The following is a 22,340-nucleotide window of genomic DNA, read 5'->3' on the forward strand; positions in this document are numbered from 1 at the left end:
ATAAAATGACCATGTGGAAACTAGGTATGAACATTATTTCAACAAGTTTAACCTAATCCTTTCTTTATTCCATGTAGTTGTCTCACTAGCTGCCATTCAGGCGTTTGTATTGGTAGTTTAAAGGAGTAAGTGTTTCCTCCAATGCTACTTTAGGTGAACATTTTCTAGGTCCTAAGTAAGAAAGTTTATAAGGGCTTAAACTGTGAAAATTTTTAGTTCTTTTACATGTTTTAAACATTAGCAGGGAAAATCCATTTTCTTCAAAGCATGAGACTGTAATGATTCTGAAGATTTTATTTTATTCTGTCTGCGGTGGTCTCTTTAGAGTAATTGCTTTTCAGCAATGGGAATAATTGGATATCTATTGTAAGACCACATGTTCACGGGAAAAATGTTAAATTCTCTTTATACAGTTACATAGCAATATGCTAGTAATCCAACTCAACATTCTAGTTTCCTCCTAGAATCACAGAACATTTAAATATGTCTTCTTGCAGGTGATTTTTACAAATACCAAATGTCAAATAATACATAGCTTAATTTCTTATCCTTGACTCAGACTGTTTTATTGTACCACAAAATGTGCCCTAACACGTCACACTGTGACAATCAAAATGATATAATACAATCTCAACTATCAGTTCAGTTCAGTTCAGTTGCTCAGACGTGTCCGACTCTTTGCGACCCCATGAACTGCAGCACGCCAGGCCTCCCTGTCCATCACCAACCCCAGAGTTCACTCAAACTCACGTCCATCGAGTCGGTGATGCCATCCAGCCATCTCCTCCTCTGTCGTCTCCTTCTCCTCCTGCCCCCAATCCCTCCCAGCATCAGAGTCTTTTGCAATGAGTCAACTCTTCACATGAGGCCAAAGTTCATATATTCCTTTTCATGAGGTAGGCCAGAACCAATCCTTTTACTGGAAGATATAAAGTCATAAAATATTTTATTAACTTTAAACACAAATGTACATTACTTTGATATAGTATGGAGCACTGGTAAAATAGCACTTCAACGTACCCCTCAAAAGGTGATTTTATTTGATTCAATAGTTTCGAGCAAACTTTTGACTTATTTCCTCTGGCAGAAGTGACTTTTACCTCCTCCTCTACCTGCCCTCCTTAAGAAATGGAAAAAAAAAAATAATGGTAAAATCTCACCACTCCATGAGAGGTTTTTTCCCACTTTTTGGTAGAACACTAAAAAATGTTCTTTCAAGAAATAAAAAAATGAGAGGTTCAACTTGGAATTTATTTTTATTTAACAGTTTGTTGCTAAGGCATTGTTTGGTACAGCATTCTGCACAGCTAGGAAGGCACAAGGTAGAATAGCCACCTTCACTTCTTTGTAGGTTCAACAGTGATTTGGAAACATGAGACAAGTATTAGTCACTATACAATCTGTATCACACATAAAGAGAAAATAATTTTATTAATTCAAGCACAGGAGTCCTTCATCTTCAAACACTGAATTAAACTCCCTGAATTAAACTCACTTAAAGTCAATAACTTGACTGTGAAGCTTACAATCTCTGACATGGAAATGTAATGTAATGACGCATTCTACACTTTTTTTTTTTTTTCCCAGTTACAGATGAAGCAACTTGCAAAACATTCCTAAATACGAAGGAAGAAGAGTATTTAAACGTAAATCATCATTATTCATTTTTATCCATCAAAGTAGCTTCATTTTGTGTTCCTAGCTTGCATCAAATATTAGGTAAACCAAAGTGTGTAGGAGAAAAAAGTGCTTTTCATAGTCATCGCTCTTTGTGAAGAGAATGCTAAGGCGCCGCCATATCTCTTTTAGGAGCTTTGTTGGGGCCAGTGGAACACCCCAGGCGGCGCTCGCCTTCCTTCTGCTTCCATGTTGGTTGGCTCTGGACTTCAGAGCACCCCCTCTTATTTCAAACACTTCTTTCCTCTGGGCCTGGAATGCCCCAGCTGAACGTTGTATTAAAATCTTTAAACTACCTCCAGATCTGAGACTCTTCTCTGTAAAAGGAAGCCCCCAAAAAAGTGCTACGGGACAATTTATTACATTATTTTATGCTGATAGACTTGGCTACTATCCTCATATAGATGAAAAAACAGGCAACACTGTATATGGAGGAATTCCCCAGTTGGGAAACTTAAAAAATCATTTGGAAAAAGCCAAAAAAGACATTGCCTATTACATACCAAATGACAGCGTGGGCTTGGCGGTCATTGACTGGGAAAACTGGAGGCCTACCTGGGCAAGAAACTGGAAACCTAAAGATGTTTACAGGGATGAGTCTGTTGAGTTGGTTCTGCAAAAAAATCCACAACTCAGTTTCCCAGAGGCTTCCAAGATTGCAAAAGTGGATTTTGAGACAGCAGGAAAGAGTTTCATGCAAGAGACTTTAAAACTGGGAAAATTACTTCGGCCAAATCACTTATGGGGTTATTATCTTTTTCCTGATTGTTACAATCATAATTATAACCAGCCTACTTACAATGGAAATTGCTCTGATTTAGAAAAAAGGAGAAATGATGATCTCGACTGGTTGTGGAAGGAAAGCACTGCCCTTTTCCCTTCTGTTTATTTGAATATCAAGTTAAAATCTACTCCAAAAGCTGCCTTCTATGTTCGTAATCGTGTCCAGGAAGCCATTCGGTTGTCTAAAATAGCGAGTGTTGAAAGTCCACTTCCGGTTTTTGTATATCACCGTCCAGTTTTTACTGATGGGTCTTCAACATACCTTTCTCAGGTAAGTAAATAAAGCAAGGTAAGAAGGCTATGGAATATTGTCCACAAATGGTGTTTAGTGGAATGGAACATCATTTTTGAAAGGAGTAAAACTTAGCTTTTAATAATCTTTAGGAATATGCACTCAGGTAGTTCTTCATCCTTATATGAACGTAAAATAAGAATATATTTCATTTTTAATGTAATCATACAATATCTTAGCAACCATAGACAATTGGGTAGTATAGACTATTAATTCAGCTCCTTTTATGGGCCTACTCTCTTGTCAATAAAAGTAATTAAAATAGTAGCAGAAAATTCATGTTTTTGTTATAGTAGGACAGTGGTGGCATAAAAGATAGAAATGAATAGTGGAGAAATACTTACATAATTATTCTTGGGTCTGCATTCTTGGCTTTGGTGTTACTGTCCTATGTATAACACTTCATTGTATTCCTCCCTGTTAACTCTCCCTATCACCTTTGCCAGGGTGACCTTGTGAATTCGGTTGGTGAGATCGTTGCTCTAGGTGCCTCTGGGATTATAATGTGGGGCAGTCTCAATCTAAGCCTAACTATGGTAAGTTGAAATGATGAAAATAGATGTGGAAACAGATGAAAATATTTCTACTTTGAATGTTCATGAGAATTGTTGTGGGATTGAGTAATAAACATGATCTTTGGCACAAAGTAGTTGGTGCTCAATTAATAGTGGTTAAATCAAACTATCAATTGTATGGTTGTGTTATAAGGCAGTTTTCCAGTGAGGAAACAGAAATTTGTTGCGATTAATTGAAATTCTCTGTGCTATGCTGAGAAGTAGCAAAAACAGGACTATAGTCTTGGTGTTGTTTTTTTTTTTTACTCTATTCTGCCATGTTGCTTCTCAAAAGAAGAGCTCAACTAGTCAATATTCATTCACTCATTCTTTCATTCACCCGATTACTGTTTTATTAAGCACTCATTTATTTACTAAGTTAATGACAGTTTACTGTGGGGGGTCAGCAACTGGGATGGAGAGATGTGGGCAGTTGGCAGTTAGTTTTTGAAAATGTTTTAGATTGTTCAAAGCTTCCCTAAGGGAGAGGAAAAGGAACACTTTATTTTCCACAGGTTGTATTTAATAGTGTCTATTTTAAGCAAAATTTGTTTTATTAGGAAGGAAGGTTTATTTAGCTCTACATACTATGAACTGTATTCCTTTTTTCCTAATGCATTTTCTTTACTTCAAAAAGCCTTAAACCATTCTATCATGACCTCCTCCTTTTCTCTCCTTCTCTTTTCTTTCTTTCCTTCTCTGTATCAGGTCTTTATCCTTCACCTGTTCAGTATTCTTGACTCAAAGCATGAATAGAGCTGTCACATGGACACTGCTGAGTTGGACCTGAACTTTCCTTCTTCGATCGATGTGGAAATACTAGTAACCTAGGTGCCATGGAGTGCGTCTAATGAAGCTCTTGGTCCAGAGGTTTCATCCTAGGACTTAGAAAGAACAGAATTTACACTCTAAGACCAAAAGAGATCTTTTCTATCTTGTCCATCAGATACACTAGCCATATTTCTTCTTCATTTATAAAGGTATTTAGCTTTTTGAAATTCTTTTTAAGATTATCTGAGCCCTCCTACCTATTTGGTAGATTCTATTATCTCTGGTTTGTTTGATCACCAGTAAAGAGAAATAATATAGACTATAAGTTCAGAGAATGGGATATGTCCCTTTTGTAAAATCTTTTATATGTCAGAAAATTATTTAAGAATTATAATTCTCCTAAGAATATTCCTAATTTTTATCAGTTGTTTTCTCAAATGTATAAACTCTTTCCTCAAGGATCCCATTAATTCTTTGATGAAACCATTTATAATTTTTTTTTAAATTGAGAACTTCACACTTACTCTGGGGAGGAATGAATCAGGCATTCTCCAATTAGTAAGATGACATTAGCAGTATGACATGGCATAGAATTTAACTGCCACACTTTTTTTTTTAAATTGCACTTCAATCTTAGATTCGCATTCTTCCACCATGACTCTCAAATCACCTTCAGTATTATTCACATAGAGACAGTCCTTCAACTTTAATATGAAGACTTCCTAGTTAATGACACTGATTTGAACTTGTTCTCTGTAGACCTTTCCCAATTTACAATCATTCTGAATGCTAATTCTATCATTACTTTGCCTTTTTCCTATGTCATCAATACCGTCATGGATTGCTTGTGTTTTCTCTGATCCACTGACAACTTAAAAAACTGGTAATTGCAAGTTTACTTGCAATGGCTGGAATTGACTTAGAACAATGGTTATCGAATGTGGGCAAACCATTCCTTCCATTTCATCTTACTAGACCCAACTGTGAGGCAGAGTCAGCTTCTACTGGCTTTAGTTCCTGAGACCTCATTGTTAAATATTCAGAAATTTTGTGAACTGTTTGCTAAAAATTAAATTATAAAAACTTACAATAAGTATGCAAAAACAAAACTATGTTAAGTATGCTAAAAACAAAAGTAATAAATACTAAAAATGTATCAGTTATTTACTTCATTTTCCTATTATCCATACTTCTTATTTATATCTATCATATCTGTATAAGTGGAAATGGTATTATGCAATGGTGTGTTTCGTCCTACCATGATACTGTCCTATGTAATGATGATGTCATGTTGGTAGCTTAAAATTGGCCATGGTAGGAGGATTTACAGCATGGATTTTGACAAATGCTATAAACTAGACTTTATGTCTTAGAGAAAGACTTTAAGCCTACAAAGACTGCATCTTTTGTAGGCTACTGACTCTCAAACATTCTCATCCTTTCACTCCTCTTCCTGCCTAGTTCTTGTCTCTGCAGACAACTCTAATGTCATCTGTGCTAAGTCGCTTCAGTGGTGTTCAACTCTTTGCGACCCTATGGACTGTAGTCCATCAGGCTCCACTGTCCATGCGATTTTCTAGGCAAGAATACTGGAGTGGGTTGCCATCTCCTTCTCCAGGGGATCTTTCCGATCCAGGGGCTGAACCCTTGTCTCTTATGTCCCTTGCATTTGCACATAGGTTCTTTACCACTAGTGCCACCTGGGCAGCCCAGATCAATGTCTTTTGATCTTGGTATAAATTCTCATATACCCTTGGCACTGGTGATACTGTGTTGAAGAATACTGACAAAGTCCCTGCCTTCATGAAGCTCATACAGTTGGAGGGATAAAAACAATTGTTCTTGTTTAGTTGCTAAGTTGTGTCTGACTCTTTTGAAACCCCATGGACTGTAGGCCACAGGATCCTCTGTCCATGGGATTTCCCAGGCAAGAATACTGGAGTGGGCTGCCATATTCTACTCCAGGGGATCTTCTCTACCCAGGGATTGAACCCACGTCTCCTGCACTGGCAGGCAGATTCTTTACCACTGTGCTACCAGGTAAGCCCAATAAAGGCAACACAAAACAATAAAATTATTTTATGTGGTAAGTTCTATGCAGAAAATTTAAATAGAAAGATTTAAGAAAGTGAACAGGAAAGGTGTCTAAGAAGGGTCTGGTCTAATGAAACCTGCAATCTGAATGACAAGATGGACAAGTAATGTTAAAAGTGAGACGGAAGAGCACTCTGGGCAGAGGAAACAGTAAGTGCAGCTTGAAATGAACCTGCCATGCTTGTGAAACAACTAGTATGTCTAAGGCCAAGTGGGTGAGGGTACAAGAGATGGGAGAGGTTACACCTCAGCAGGCTGTATACAAGTTGAATTGTATTCTAAACGCCATGTAAAGCTATTAGAGGTTTAAGAAGAGGTTTTCTATTGCTGCCATAAAAACTGCAACAAACAGTGGTTTAAACAGCAGAAAATTATCTTACAATTCAGTAGTTCATAAGTCCAACATGGACCTTAATGCACTAAAATCAAGATGTCAGCAGGACTGCATTCCTTTCTATGGAAAGAGCCTCATTTGCTCATTTGGGTTGTTGGCAGAATTCACTTTCTTGTGTTTGTAGCATCAAGATCTCTATTTCCTGTCTGGCTATGGTTAGGGTGATTTCGTTTCTCATGAGGTCACCATATTCTTTAGCTTTTGGCCTTTTCCTCTACATTCAAAGCCAGCAATGCTGGTTTAGTCTCCCTCACCTTTGTAGTTGTCTCTTTCTTCCAGCTCATTTTTAAAATCCAAATAGAAAAAGTTTCTACATTTTTAAGGACTCGTGGTTAGATTGAGTCCATCAGATGGTTCAGGATATTCTCCCCATCTCCTCCCATCCAAGTACTAACCAGGCCCGACCCTCCTTAGCTTCCAAGATCACATGAGATCGGGTACATTCAGGGTGGTTTGGTCTTAGACTTTCCCGATCTCAAGATCCACAGCCTTAATCGTATCTAGAGGGTCCCTTTTACCATGTAAAGTAACACAGTCACAGGTTCCCAGGGACTGGAGTATGAACATCCTTGGAAGGATCTTATTCTGCCTACCATTGATGGCATCATCTCAAGAAGGTAACAAGAAATAGATTCAAGTAGAAGCTGCCAAGGTTCCTCAACTCGCCTGCCAACCTGCCATAAACACTTCCTTTGATCTTAATGAAAGATGAGCACAGCCAACTCACTCAATAGAACTGTTGATCATGAAAGAAAGCAACTACCTTCTGTATTTTGAAAATGATGGATTCCTATTTTTAAGAAGTATCCATTTTCTATTCATTTCAAGATGAATCATTTTAGTGACTCATCACTCATACTCTGCCAAATAAGTATATCTGCAAAACAGCTGTCATAGTTCAACCATACTTGAATTATAATAACATTTAATATACAGTCGGTTGAATCTGTTTAGGTGTTTTGAACTAGCGATTTTCTTCCTTTTTTTAACTTAAATATTTAAATTTTTATTTTACAAGGTTGTGTTGGTTTCTGTCATATGACAGTGCAAATCAGCCATAATTATATATAGATCACTTCTCTCAGCTTTCTTCCCCTCCCCACATCCCATCCCTCCAGGTATCACAGAGCGCCAGATCGGGCTCCTTGACCTACACAGCAACTTCTTACCACTTCTAGTGAGGTGGATGAACGTGGAGCCTGTTATACAGACTGAAGAAAGGCAAAAAGAAAAAAGAAATATAGTGTATTAACACATATGTATGGAATCTAAAATGGTATTGATGAACCTATCTGCAGGGAGGGAATGGAGATGCAGATGTAGAGAACGGACTTGTGCACGCAGTGGGGGAGGGAGAGAGTGGGATGAAGGGAGAAGGCAGCACCAGCATACATACACTATCAGGTGCTAAGATGGGATAGCTGGTGAGCTAGCAATTCAGAAACCACTCTTTCCAGGGCTTAAAAGTATCTGAGAAATGTGATACTTCTTATCTTTATTTGCACTTCATATTATCTATACATTGAGGTAAAAAATGATATGCTGGACCCTGTGCTTAGCCCTTTTATGTACACTGTATCTTTTTATCTTCACAACTACCCTATGAGGTAGGTTCTATAATTATCTTTAGGTGATGAAGCTGAAGCATGGTCAGGTTAATTAATTAATTTTCCCAAGGTCACCCAGAAAGGAAACCAAGACTTAGAAAGCTTAAGGGATTCCCAAGGTCACATAGCCAGTGATGGAACTGTAACTCCAATCTGGGCAGACGGACTCCAGACTCCATGCTCTAATCCCTCCACCCCCACTCCATTGTACCGTTCCACCCCTGCCATCCGTTAGTGTAGGAATTATTGAGGAGACTGTGGCCAGGGTATATTAAACCTCTATTGGTCAATGATTTAGTGACATGAAATGGCATGTGAAACTTAGAAATGTCACACAAAAAAATAGCTGGAATGGTCTTGATAAAGCAAAAAAGATGAAATATCTCCTACCTCTTACTGGTTTTTTGGTACTTCCTTTAAAATTGCCTTATGTGGTGAATTAATTCATATATGAACTAACTTACTTAGATCTTAATAATCTGATCTTATAATTTTACAGCAATCTTGCATGAACCTAGGCAATTACTTGAACACTACACTGAATCCTTACATAATCAACGTCACCCTAGCAGCCAAAATGTGCAGCCAAGTGCTTTGCCACGATGAAGGAGTGTGTACAAGGAAACAATGGAATTCAAGCGACTATCTTCACCTGAACCCAATGAATTTTGCTATTCAAACTGGGAAAGGTGGAAAATACACAGTACCTGGGAAAGTCACACTTGAAGACCTGCAAACGTTTTCTGATAAATTTTATTGCAGTTGTTATGCCAACATCAACTGTAAGAAGAGAGTTGATATAAAAAATGTTCATAGTGTTAATGTATGTATGGCAGAAGACATTTGTATAGAGGGCCCTGTGAAGTTACAACCCAGTGATCATTCCTCTAGCCAGAATGAGGCATCTACTACCACCGTCAGCAGTATCTCACCCTCTACTACAGCCGCCACAGTATCTCCATGTACTCCTGAGAAACAGTCCCCTGAGTGCCTCAAAGTCAGGTGTTTGGAAGCCATCGCCAACGTCACCCAAACGGGGTGTCAAGGTGTTAAATGGAAGAACACTTCCAGTCAGTCAAGTATTCAAAATATTAAAAATCAAACAACCTATTAAAATATAAATTCAGTGCTTATTAAGTTTCCTGTCTACATGCTTTGTGCTTTTATATTTTGTACATTTTTATATTTAATATTTAGCCAGATGATTTTAGGCAAGTAATGATACCTATAGAAACTTCTACATTTGAAATGTGAATCAAAACTCATGGCCAAGAGAGTATTTTAATGTTTTGAGCAAAGATTGTTTTTCATGATCAAATTGAACTTGAAGTTAATTATTAATTGATAAAGAACTGTGACCAGTGCCTTTAAGTTTCAAACTCATAGTTGGGGCAGTGTTAATAAATCCACTGATAGCACATTTCACTTTTGAAACTCAAAGCAGACACTTGATAAAGATAGAATATGCTTTGTAAGATATCCAATTTTGTATTTTCTAATTGCCATGTGAAAGTTGCTCAGTTGTGTCTGATTCTGCGACCCTACATAACTATACAGTCCCTGGAATTCTCCAGGCCAGAATACTGGAGTGGGTAGCCCTTCCCTTCTCCAGGGGATCTTCCCAATCCAGGGATTGAACCCAGGTCTCCTGCTCTGCAGGTGGATTCTTTACCAGCTGAGCCACCTGGGAAGCCCAATTGCAATGAGTGTATTGCAAATATTTCACATAGTGTGAATGTATATATACTAAGAGGTACCTGTTATATTCTTGATTCTACCAAAGACTGATTATAAGGCCTAGAATACTTAGAGGCCTAATTTTCTTCTGAGAAAAGTAAAGATGTGAATAATACCAATTTACTGCAAATAAATGTCTTTACAAGTAGTTTGTAATATGTAATAAAAGTGTCAAGAAAATATTCATTCCAATATCTTATCTTTTAAAATGTAATATCCTAAATGTACTAGTCTGTCTGAAACATGGAATGTTTTTTATTTTACCTTGATAATGTGTTCAAGTTCTGCTTTATAAAAAGATAATCTTTAAAAAGTGATTACCCTGTCAACTTTTGTACATGGTTTAATATGTCTTTAGAATCTTATATAAATTATTCTAATTTTTTATCTTTGATTGTCAAATTTGACAATCTTGTATATCTTATTAAAATGTCTTATTTAATTTAAGCACCTGCATCTTTCATAGAGCATTTATTGAGTATTTATTCTCTGCCAGGCATAATATTAAGAGTCCCAGATTTAAGGTGAAATAGTATGCTTCTTGCCGTATATTTGAAGATAGACATTGAAAGTGGAAAATTATAACACAATGTGTGGGAAGTACTATGATATAGTTCAGTATGCTCTGGCATACAAACAAGAATCTGAGGGTGTCAGAGAAGGATTTCAGAGACATCACGAAAGAGATGATGTGTCCTTCGCGTAGGTTGAATGGCAGTTAGCTCATGTGAAGACATGAGAAAAATGGAATTTCAGTAGAACAGAATACTGAATATGGTGATTACAGTGGTATTCAGTAGAGGTAGATGGTAGCCACCTGGTGAGGGCTGCTGTAAATATACTAAGATGTACAGACTTTATAAGGAAGATGCTCCCAAACTTCCTGACCTACCTCATTTTTTCTCCATGCACATATATCACAGCACGACATATTCCTCCATTTTTACTTCCCATCACCTTCCTATAAGGGAAATATCTTGCTGCTCTAATCCACAGTGTAATGAATAGCATCTGAAACTTAGTCATCATTGTTTCATCGCTAAGTCATGTTGGACTCTTTTTTGTGACCTCACTGACTGTAGCCCACCAGGCTCCTCTGTCTGTGGGATTTCCCAGGCAAGAATATTGGAGTGGGTTGCCATTTCCTTCTCCAGGGCTTAGCAGATGCCCACTGAATATTTGTTGAACATACCAAAGCCAATGGGGACCCACTAAAGAATTTTAAGTGTGGGAGTTGCCATGGTCACTTGAATCCTCTTGAACTGATGCTGCCCTTTTCCTTAGTTCTGTCCTTCAGTTTTTGCTCCAATTACGATTCTATTGTGAAAGCCATGTTTTCACAAGTAAGCCACAAAAAGAGACAATTTGATAATGCTCTGGAAAGAATGCTATATATGGACTAGGTTCCTTAGAATACATAAATGGTTGTCAGGTAATAGAATGGAGATAGCAAGATGAGTTGAAAAAGGTATGAATTTTGGAGATGGACAGTTACAGGGGCAAAAAACTTTCAACACTGATTAGCTATATGAACCTGATGTTAACTTGGATCAGTTCCTACTATATTTTGTTGTTGTTCAGTTGCTCAGTCATGTCCAGCTCTTTGAGACCCCATGGACTGCAGCATGTCAGGCTTCTCTGTCCTTCACTCACTCCTAAGTTTGCTCAAACTCATGTTCATTGAGTCAGTGATGCCATCCAACCATCTCATCCTCTGTTGTCCCCTTCTCCTCCTGTCTTTAATTTTTGCAAGCATCAGGGTCTTTTCCAATGAGTTGGTCCTTCGCATCAAGTGGCTGAAATAGTGAAGCTTCAGCTTCATCATCAGTCCTTCCAATGAATATTCAGGATCGATTTCCTTTAGGATTGACTGGTTTGATCTCTTTGCTGTCCAAGAGATTCTCAAGAGTCTTCTCCAATAACACAGTTCGAAAGCATCAATTCTTCGGTGCTTAGCCTTCTTTATGGTCCCAACTCTCACATCTGTACACTACTACTGGAAAAACCATAGTTTTAACTACACAGACCTTTGTTGGCAAAGTGATGTCTCTGCTTTTAAATATGCTCTCTAGGTTTTAACAGCAATAATTATACCTTTTAGGGTTTCTTGAGATTACTGAATAGCACATGAAAAGCATTTGGCCTTAGAATTAACACAGTAAATGTCTGTGGGAGGGATGAATATTCTCAATGAGTATGGAAGATGCTTATATTACTATTGTTGGGGGAACGTCAAAACAGTAAACTTCCATCATGGCAGACTTAGCCATGAACCCCATGAGAAAAGAGGCCATTAAACAGAGAGAGAGACTTGGCAGGAATATTCTATATAATATATAATGTTGTATATAGTTAGGTTCATAGAGGCAAAGTTGCATTTCCATTTAGATCCAGGATTTTTGCAGGAATCATCCTTGTATCTGAGATACAGAGAGAATAGTAGAAGAGTACCCCTGCTCTTCATGAACTTGCGCAATGATAGAGATGCTAGGTGTATAAACAGAACTTGTCCATAGAATGCGGCATAATTGTGAAGTATAAAAGATGTGCTATGAGAACACAGATCCATCTAATTAACAGAGTACAAAGGAATTGTGTAATTTCATTTCAAAAGATAGGGAATTAATTTGTTAGGTGTAGACGGCATCTCTGAACTTTCAACTATCATACAAAACCTATCTCCTTTCCAGCAGAGGGCTCGGTCCCAAAGTTAGTACAGAGAATATATGCTTTTATTTCTGCAAGTGAATTTGAAAGGAGAATAATATATAGTAGATCTCTGGATTTACTGCACAGATATAATTCAATATTGTGGGAAGTAAACAGACATTCACTAATTAAGTAGTAATGAGATATAGTGTTAAAAACCTCTAAGAGTGAACTTTGGATAAATATACTCATTTAGGAAAATTAGTTGTTGGATTATACTAACACAAAAATGACTAACAGGAAAATGATAGGCCACAGGAGTAGATATGATAAAAGGAAGAGTAGAAGGCCACGAAACAAGAAGTATTTTCAAAATTCTGAGCTTTATTTGGTAACGTAGAGGCAATAAAAGAAATTTTTCAATTTTTAAAAATAAATTGGCTGCTGGCAAATTTATTGATCTTTAAAGAGAAAGGCTACCCACTCCAGTATCCTTAGCCTGGAGAATTCCATGAGCTCGCAAAGAGTCTGACATGACTGAGTGACTTTCACTTTCACTTTTCACATTAGAAGGTGCATAACCGGCCACTGAGGAGGAGGACAGTTAGGCACATATTATTGTTGTGTGACTAGATGTTTGAGGATGGTGAGGGCATTTTCTTGCCATGTATCTTCGCACTGCACTGCTCTAGGGATTTCTGACCTGTATTCTCTCCACCCCACTCCCAGATAAGCTTAGTGAAGGTACAACCAAGTGCTGAGATTCTATGACACAGCACAGTTCCTGGCACAGAATAGGTGCTCAGTAAAAAGTTGAAAAACTGTTGCAATGATTACTGAACATAATTCCTATGGATTGAGAGCCAATTTGATACGTTTCTAATTTAGTTGTTTAGCTACCATGTGATGCATGCATTTTTTTCTTTGCTAGAAAGGTATTTATTTTGAAACATTTCATTTAAAAATAGTTTTTCGACTTTGGAAATGCTCCTCACCACTCTCCTCTTTCTTTGGGCACATGCTGAAAATAATCTCCCTCCTGAATTCCTGTTTAATAAAAACAGATTAATTTTTCATTTTCTGCATACTTGGATGTTCTGACATCTTAAAACACCTTTCTTGCAGGGAAGGGACTGCCTCTTCCAAAACTAGTCAGTCTTGAGAGGTAGCAACAAACACGCTATTTGATATGAAAAACTAACCAATCCAGAGTCCTACTTCCTCTCTGCAGCCTGCACAGAAAAGTGAAAGTGAAAGTCACTCAGTCCTGTCCAACTCTTCGTGACCCCATGCACTATACAGTCCATGGAATTCTCCAGGCCAGACTACTGGAATGGGAAGCCTTTCCCTTATCCAGGGGATCTTTCCCAACCCAGGGATCAAACCCAGGTCTCCCTCATTGCAGGCAGATTCTTTACCAGCTGAGCCAAAAGGGAAGCCCAAGAGTAATCAGGTGAGTAGCCTTTCCCTTCTCCAGGGGATCTTCCTGACCCAGGAATTAAACCAGGGTCTCCTGCAATGCAGGCAGATTCTTTACCAACTGAGCTATCAGGGAAGCCCCAGGAGGCAATACTCCTCTGCCTTCCTTATCTCAGGGCCAGGTACCAGGCAACGAGAGAGCACCTCAATAGCCCTGATGTGGTTCAGAACATACTTCCCTAAATACGTTACTTTTGCATACTGAAAATTTTAAGCTGAAGTTTTGAGAAAACAGCAGAAGCAGGGAGATCACGTTAAGAACCTCCCTATCTCACCCTTCTTCCCCAAAACAGACACTAGAATCCTTATGTGAAAGGTGTCCCCTGTGGACCTGGAGGAAAGCAGCAGCTTTTTCATTGAAGACAAAGGGATGCCAAGAAGAACCTAACCAACAGCCCTTGCTGTTTCCCCTGGTTTGCTACAATTACCTTATACTCCTTAACCTATATTTCTCTCCCACTGCTCTTCTTAATGCAGCCTAGAATAAAACCACACAGATTTAACTTTCTTGGGGCCTTCGTATTTTTATTGAAGGCTCTGATGTCCTATAAAACTTACATTAAATAAATCTGTATGCTTTTCTTCTGGTAATCTGCCCTCTTCAGTTTAATTTTCAGGCCTAACCAAGGACCGTAAGAGGGTCAAATAGAATGTTTTCCTCCCTGCAGCCCAAAGCCAGCTGTTGTTATTCAAATGAGCCTGTATGAAACTGTTCACCCTGGTGTAAGTTCTCCCCTGCTCCTGCTTCTGTGTTTTGTCCAAAGTCTGATGTTTCTCATGTGGTCCTCTGTGTAGCCACTCAGTCACCTTTATAAATGAAGACTCACAGAACAAACGGGAAAGCAGAAATTCTTTTCCCTTTGTTACTATTTTGTTCCTCTGTAATAAGTTCATAAGCCTATTTGGTAGCTGAAATGAACAATATGCCCATTTTAAGGTGTGCTTTGTATACTAATTGGGTCCCAAAGGAGCATCTCTCATGGAGCACTCATTTTGGAAAGACCTTTTTGAATTACTATACCTGGTGAATGGCAGTTTCCTTTGAACCCGTCAAACAGTGCAATCCCAATCCTGGGTCTAGGACTGATATTTCAGGACTCAGCAGTTTGCCCACCAGTGGCCCCAGCTTAGAGGACACACAGCAGTTTGCCCACCAGTGGCCCCAGCTTAGAGGACTGAGACTCACATGATCTGTTTCACAGGCAAAACTGCCAGGATTGTGTCAACACAGTCATCTTGCACAAGATACTGACATCTTGATGACACTGAAATTTCATATGGAATGGTTAAACGTCGGAAATTGAAAACCTATCGACAAAACCCATTAATAAAATTCAGTATTTTCTTTTCTCCTCTGCTTGCAGTCAGATGGCAAAGGAAGAAAGGAGGCGTGGGAGAAAAGAAAAGGAAAGGAGAGAAGAGACAATGAAAAAGAAATAGCGCTTTCTGATTCCACTGAGGACTTAATTTGCACAGCGCTGAAAAGAACTTCAGATGTAGCCACAGTTAGCCTTCATTCCCTGTAAAACTGAAGAGTGCTTGTACTCGAATGCCCTACCTGGGCTCATCTGCACAAATGTCACTGCCACCTCTTTCTACTTGGGCCCTGGATTTCTTTTAAGAAGCAAACACGAAGGCACACAGCGGTGGCACTGTTTGGTATGTGCCAAATCCACAGGGGGCTACAGACTTGCAGGTTGTGATACAAAGTCACTAACACCTTAAAAGTAAACTGTCTGAGGCATTCTATTACCTGTGAGGAAAAAAGAACATGTTCTACTTGTTACAGACTTTTTCTCTTTATATCTAAACTTTGATGGAGTTGCAAGAGCAATTAAGATGATTCAGTGTTACTGTATATTTTTAAGCTCCAATAATTTTTTATACACGTGTCAACATGTATAAGTCTTTTATATTGTTTTGGTTTAAAATCTTTTTTTATTCTTTTAAAGTTATTACTGCTCACAGTAGAATAATATAACATTACACAGTGGAAAATCAAAAGTCCTCTTTCCTCTTCCCTCTACCAGTGATAACTTCTGGTTATAGTTTCTTGTATGTAATTCCCTAGGAATAAGGAAGTGAATTTGTGTGCTTCTTTCTAAAAGGTAAAATGAGGCAAATGAACAATTTTAAGAGTTTATTTGAGCAAAAATCAAAGAGAATTCAGTGGCACCAAACCAGAAGTGGTTAGGGGCACTCTGAGGTCAGGCGCCAGGGGCGAGACTTATACAGAGAAAGTGCAGAAACAAAGAAAGGGAATTATGGTGGCTCAGCTGGTAAAGAATCTGCCTGTAATGTGGGACACTTGGGTTCAGTTCCTGGGTTGGGAAGATCCCCTGGAGAAGGAAATGGTTATCCACTCTAGAATTCTGGCCTGGTAAATTCATGGGGTTGCAAACAGTTTAACACCTAGTGGGCTATTTGTGAATAGTTGTCCTTGGTGTCTTGATTTCACAACACTGAGGCACTTAAATGATGAAAATTCATTCTCTAACTCTCTTGTATTCTTCTATACTTGTCATTTTTTTCTAAACCAGTAAACATTACAGGTAAACACAAAGGATTAGACAGTATACTTGTGCACAAATGTAATATCCTTTCTGCCTTAACTTATTGTGTCTGGTATGTAACACATGGGCTTCCTACATTGCACTAGTGGTAAAGAACCTGCTTGTTAATGCATGAGATTTAAGAGACACAGGTTTGATCCCTGGTTCAGGAAGATCCACTGGAGGAGGGCATGGCAACCCATTCCAGTATTCTTGCCCAGAGAATCCCATGGACAGAGGAGCCTGGTAGGCTACAGTCCATAGGGTCGCACACCACTGAAGCAACTTAGCATGTTCACCCACTGTTGACATTTCCCTTGATGGTTCCCTGGGGCCAGTGGCACAGGCTCTGCAGGTGTTAACCAGTAAAGTGGGGAGAAACGGACCTGAACAGCATTTCAACAGTCTCAACCACAGCTCAACTCAGCCATCCCAGTAGATGCAGGCTGACATCTTACTGGTTGTGCCCACAGAGCACAACCTCCCCATCCCCAGAAGCGCCAGCAGCCAATGTAATGAATAGTTCCATCAACAACACATTCTCCTTCCCACAGAAGAGCTGCTGGCTCCAACCAGCCATCTGGAGTTGGAACAGGCCACACAGCACCGACCTAAGACCCATTCTCAGATCCCAAAAGGCCAAGAACTGCTGGAGATCGCGGTTCCCCTGAGCTTGGTTCTGGGAGAGCAGCATCTCCCACCAATGCAGACAAACAAACAACAACAAAAAGAATGGAGAGGAGAGAAACCAGGCCTGGGCAAGACTACTGTAGAAATAAACGTCGTTTCTCTGCAGTGGGGAGCAATAGCATTTCCTGCCCCCCGTTCTGAACCGAGGCACTGGACTCCATTCTTTCCTGAGATCTTAAAGGGAGATTAAAAAACCGCCTTATGGTCCGATTCATTCATATTTGGGTTTCAGTACCCGATCTACCCACTCCTGAAACCTCTGGCATTGTGAAGATCACAACACTACACGTGCTCAGTCCATTCCAGCAATCCATGGACTGCAGGCCGCCAGGCGCCTCTGCCCATGAGACTTTTCCTGTAAGAAGATTGGAGTGGGTTCTTTCCCACCCAGGGATCCAACCCCTTCCCTACCTCCTGGGTCTTCCGCATTGGCAGGCTGATTCTTTACCAAGGCGCCTCCTGGGAAGCCCAGGTGAAGGAAGGTGTCCCCTACATCGGAGTCATAGAAGAAGCAAGGGCCAATCCAGGAGCCCAGTTACTACGATCAAGCAGCTCCTGCAAGAAGATCCCCGTGAGGCCTGAGAGTAAAGTCTGAACCTGCAGGAGAGGAACGGACCCGGGTCCGAGCGAGCAGGGCTCCAGGACAGGCCTGCGGACCTGACACTTCCGTGCTCCCCGGGCAGGTCCGGGAGGCGGCCTCCGGCCCGCACTGCTCGTACCCAGGGAGCCGGGTCAGAGAGAGGCCTGGCCGGCAGTCCGACCCTCCCCGCGCCGCTCCCGCCTCCTTCCCGACTCCCAACTCCCGGCGCTCCCTCCCGGGCCCGGGAGGCTAAGGTCGGGGCGGCGATGCGGGTCTCTACCACTGACCACACATTTCTTGCCGAGGAAGGTGAAGAGGGACTCGTTTTCCTGCAGGGTGAGTAGCAAGAACCCACGTTGGTGACCCTCCGCGGTGGCGGCGGCGGCTGCTGCTGGCCGGAGCTCATGTCTCGCCTGCGGAGTAGGAAGGCCAGCGTCGTCTCCTGTGAGTGGGATAAACTCCCAACTCCAACCCTCCTTTGACAGCAGCTGCGCAGGCAGCAGCACAATCCAACCCCGCAGAGAGTACGCCGTACAATCCAACCAGGCGGGGACTGGTAAAACCACAAGACGCAAGACGTGGGGAGGACACGCCCCCACCAACGTCGAGGCTGGCGGCGCCCGAAGCCACGCCCCTTCCGGCCGAGACGATGGCTGCGCTGTCCAAGGCGGGGCTACTTGTTGGTTGTTGGCTCTGGGGTCTTAGGCTCTTTCCTCCGGTGTTCTCGGTTAGCAGAGCCCTGGAGACAGGAGGTCTCCGCGGCTAAACTGCCCTCCTCTCTTCTGCGACGCACACCTTTGCGGTGCATCAGTGAAGACTCTGTTCTCCCTTCCTGAAATAGCTCTTCTTTCTGAGGAGTGACAGCGGGATATTTGCACCTCCTATCAGAAAGGAAGCTGGAGACGAAGATGGGAGAACGGACGCGCTCCTCCGTGCTCTTTGCCGATTTCCTTAGCAGTTGCCCCGCGGTTTCTCAAACCTTGTCCAAACTTTTAAGAATGGACGAACAGGCCTCTCCAAGGATTGTGAAAGAGTTCTTGCTGATGGATGTTTCAAAAAAGCAACGTACATAGAAAGGTTTCTACTGCTTGCTGGTGTCGGAGAAGGCAGTGGGTGTGTCTCGTAGGATAAATGTAACATTGCATTTCAGGCTTATGTCTCTCAGAGTCCTCCACACATCTCGCGCCCCCTAGTTCTGTGAATTGAAAAATATCCCCCTCCCCTCGCCTTTTTCTCTCAGACCCCAAAGAACTTGTTTTCCTTTATATCGAAAATGAATGTACCCATTTAGGGATGTCACTCAGGAAAAATATATCATCCGATCTAATCCTTAGACTAAATTTCAGGAGTTTTTTTTTTTTTTTTTTTTAAGTATGTATGCCTCAGAATATTGAAAACGGCCTAGGATAACCGCCTCTGTTCAGTAAATTAAATACTAGACAACTGCCTTAAAATGAAGTTTTGGAGTATGGAAATAATATATAATAACCACGGCTGTGAATTATAGAGTAAGTATCTCCACTTTAAACAAGTTAGCGTTTGTTGCATAAACTTTATTATGCTTGACGATTATTTCATTTCAATAAAGAAAAGAGTTCCCTATATTAAGCTTAAGACATCTATGCTAAATAAAATTTGGTAGAACGATTTGATTTTAACATCTCTGAAAGCTTACACTATAAATTGTGAATGTACCAAAGAGATTGCTAAACCACTCTAAAAATATGAGGTTTCTTTCATAGCTCAGTTGGTAAAGAATCTGCCTGCAATGCAGGAGACCCTGGTTCGATTCCTGGGTCCGGAAGATCCCCTGGAGAAGAGATAGGCTACCAACTCCAGTTTTCTTGGGCTTCCCCTGTGGCCCAGCTAGTAAAGAATGCACCTGTGATGTCAGAGATCCACCGGCGATATGGGAGAGGATGGGTTGGGAAGATCCCCTGGAGAAGGGAAAGGCTACCCACTCCAGTATTCTGGCCTGGAGAATTACATGGACTGTGTAGTCCATGCGGTCTCAAAGAGTGGGACACAAGTGAGGACTTTCACTTTCTTTAAAAATATTGTTAAAAATCTGGAGTTCCCTGGTGGCCTACTGGTTAGGATTCTGACTTTCACTATGTAGGCCTGGGTTCAGTTTCTGGTGGGGGAACTGAGATCCCACACAGCCTGAAAGTCTGGCCACAGGCAAAAAGAAATATTACAAAAAATTAAAGCTGCTCATAATGATATTAGCTAAGTAGTAATAAATCTACAAAAGAAAATGAGATCATATAGTCCTAGGAATTTTCACATGGAATTTGGGTTAAATTTCATTAATAATGTTAGGTTAAAAAGTGATTTTTTAAAAGCAAGCAAACTTTTTATAAAATAATCAGGTTTAGAAGGGAAATATTAGAAATATAAACCAGGAGTTGACCCTGAATCTCAGAACTAACAAGATAAACTTAGAAGCTGAATCAGTTTGCCTCTAGCATCAAAAGTGAGGTTCCTATGAATTAAAGCCACATTGAGAGTGGAAAGCATTATAAATTCCTGAGAAGCAGAGATTAGAGCCCTAATAGTTTCAAACCTGTGAACCAGGATAGTGACAAAAACATAGATTTCAGATAGTCCTAAATTGGAGTTCTGGTTCTTCCACTTTAACCTTATGGGTTTGGCCAAGTTGCTTTTCTAAGTTTGCTTCCTTATCCATAAAATGAAAATAATTTTTATTTAATAAAGAAATAGAAATCATTAATCCTACTTGAAAGTTATAAAATTCACCAAGGTTGCATGTGAAAATTACCAGTGCAGAGTTGTTACTCAAATACTATTTGTTTTGTCATTGACCATCATTTCCTGTGATCTGCTCTGCCTTCACTTAGCTAAGGGAATAAGCTGTTGAGTTGAAGTGTTATTTTTACCTTGTTGCGTCTAAGCCTGCTACTTTGAAACTGTCCTTCATTTTTGGCATCCTGTGTAATTCTTCAAGTACTTCCCTTACATAGCTCAGTCGGTAAAGAATCTGCATTGTAATTCTTCAAATATATAGTGGTGGATTTGGGGCATAATTTCTTTGTTAGCAGAATTTCTAATTAGGTTATTAAGTTATGCCATGTAGGCTGTATGTATCCCAGAAATGTTTTGGGAGAAATTCCAAAATTTTTTAAAATGACAAGTCTAGAGAAAGAATCGTATTAGTTTCTAATTATTAAAATATGAAAGATAGTAATTTTTATGCTAGAATGCCAGTTTTTAAACTTGTAGACTACCAAACTGTTTTGAAGATGGGAGAGAGAGATGTGGAAAAGCATTGTGATAAAAAGAAGCTATATAGGAGGACAGATGAATGAACAGTAGCTACGAGTTGAAGAATCTATCCCATGCTGAGAACTGCTGGGTTCCAGTCCTTTTACAATCTCTTGTTAGCCTTGACAATATATGTCTTAATTGATTTTTTTCTGTCAGAAAATTTTCAACATCTTGTCTGTATCTGTTGACTTGGTTTATGGGCATGTCTAGGATGGAGTTTAGACATCGGTTTACATCCTTTTTGGCTAGGCCTTGTTACTCATGCCTAACTTCCGACCTAACATTTCTAAATGCAATCTGTTGACTACTTGCCTTCTTTCTTCTCTATAAATGAAGGTGAAAAATTATAATAACCATAAGTTTTGGCTCAAGCTCAAAATATTTCTTTAACCTTTCCTCCAAATTGTAAGTATGGTTTTGTCCACAATATTGCAAATTAAGTTCTTATTTGATTCCCTTTCATTGTTATTTTTGCTTTTCTCTAGGGTTCTCCCAACTCTTTTTTCTTAAAATATGGAAAATGTAAGTGGGAAATTACACTACAAATAGAATTCCTTACTCTCATGAACATGTGGGTAAGTGATATTTGAATGTGTATGCAATCCCATATATCTCAGTTTTTCAGTTACATGATTCCCCATTGCCTAGCATAGATTCTCAATACATATTTGTTGTCTAAATTTTGGAAAAAACATAGAAAGGAAGAGAAGAGAGAAAGGAAGGGAGGGAAAATCTAAAATAAGACTGTTCAGAGTTCTAAGAAACTACTTTATATTGTGTAGTTATCTATCTCCTTTTCTTCTAAATAATCTTGGCTTTCCCAATGCAAAATTTTTAAATCCCGGCTGAGACTTCTATTTTGATCCATCAAGATATCAATGGTAAAGCTCCCCTCTAGAGTCCCTTGTACTGCAAGGAGATCCAACCAGTCCATCCTAAAGGAGATCAGTCCTGGGTGTTCTTTGGAAGGACTGATGCTAAAGCTGATAACTTTGGCCACCTCATGCGAAGAGTTGACTCATTGGAAAAGACTCTGATGCTGGGAGGGATTAGGGGCAGGAGGAGAAGGGAACGACAGAGGATGAGATGACTGGATGGCATCATCGACCTGATGGACTTTAGTTTGGGTGAACTCCGGGAGTTGGTGATGGACAGGGAGGCCTGGGGTGCTGCAATTCATGGGGTCACAAAGA

General features: G+C 40.0%; 1 protein-coding gene and 1 long non-coding RNA gene across 2 annotated transcripts; one reads left to right on the plus strand and one right to left on the minus strand.

The window, feature by feature from the left end:
- Nucleotides 1–279: 279 nt before the first annotated feature.
- LOC132659757 (uncharacterized) lies at nt 280–18,414 on the minus strand. The gene is made up of 2 exons (XR_009600522.1): nt 1,021–18,414; nt 280–919 (listed from the first exon to the last, which is right to left on the minus strand). It is a non-coding gene; the product is annotated as an uncharacterized LOC132659757 (long non-coding RNA).
- LOC101107188 (hyaluronidase PH-20) lies at nt 1,781–22,134 on the plus strand. The gene is made up of 3 exons (XM_027968773.3): nt 1,781–2,731; nt 3,199–3,288; nt 8,672–22,134. Exons 1-3 carry the CDS (start codon nt 1,781–1,783, stop codon nt 9,284–9,286), a joined length of 1,656 nt encoding a protein of 551 aa, XP_027824574.1. The 3' UTR covers nt 9,287–22,134.
- The last annotated feature ends 206 nt before the right edge of the window (nt 22,135–22,340 follow it).

Source organism: Ovis aries, chromosome 4, assembly GCF_016772045.2.
Source record: "Ovis aries strain OAR_USU_Benz2616 breed Rambouillet chromosome 4, ARS-UI_Ramb_v3.0, whole genome shotgun sequence".
NCBI classification, from domain to species: Eukaryota; Metazoa; Chordata; class Mammalia; order Artiodactyla; family Bovidae; genus Ovis; species Ovis aries.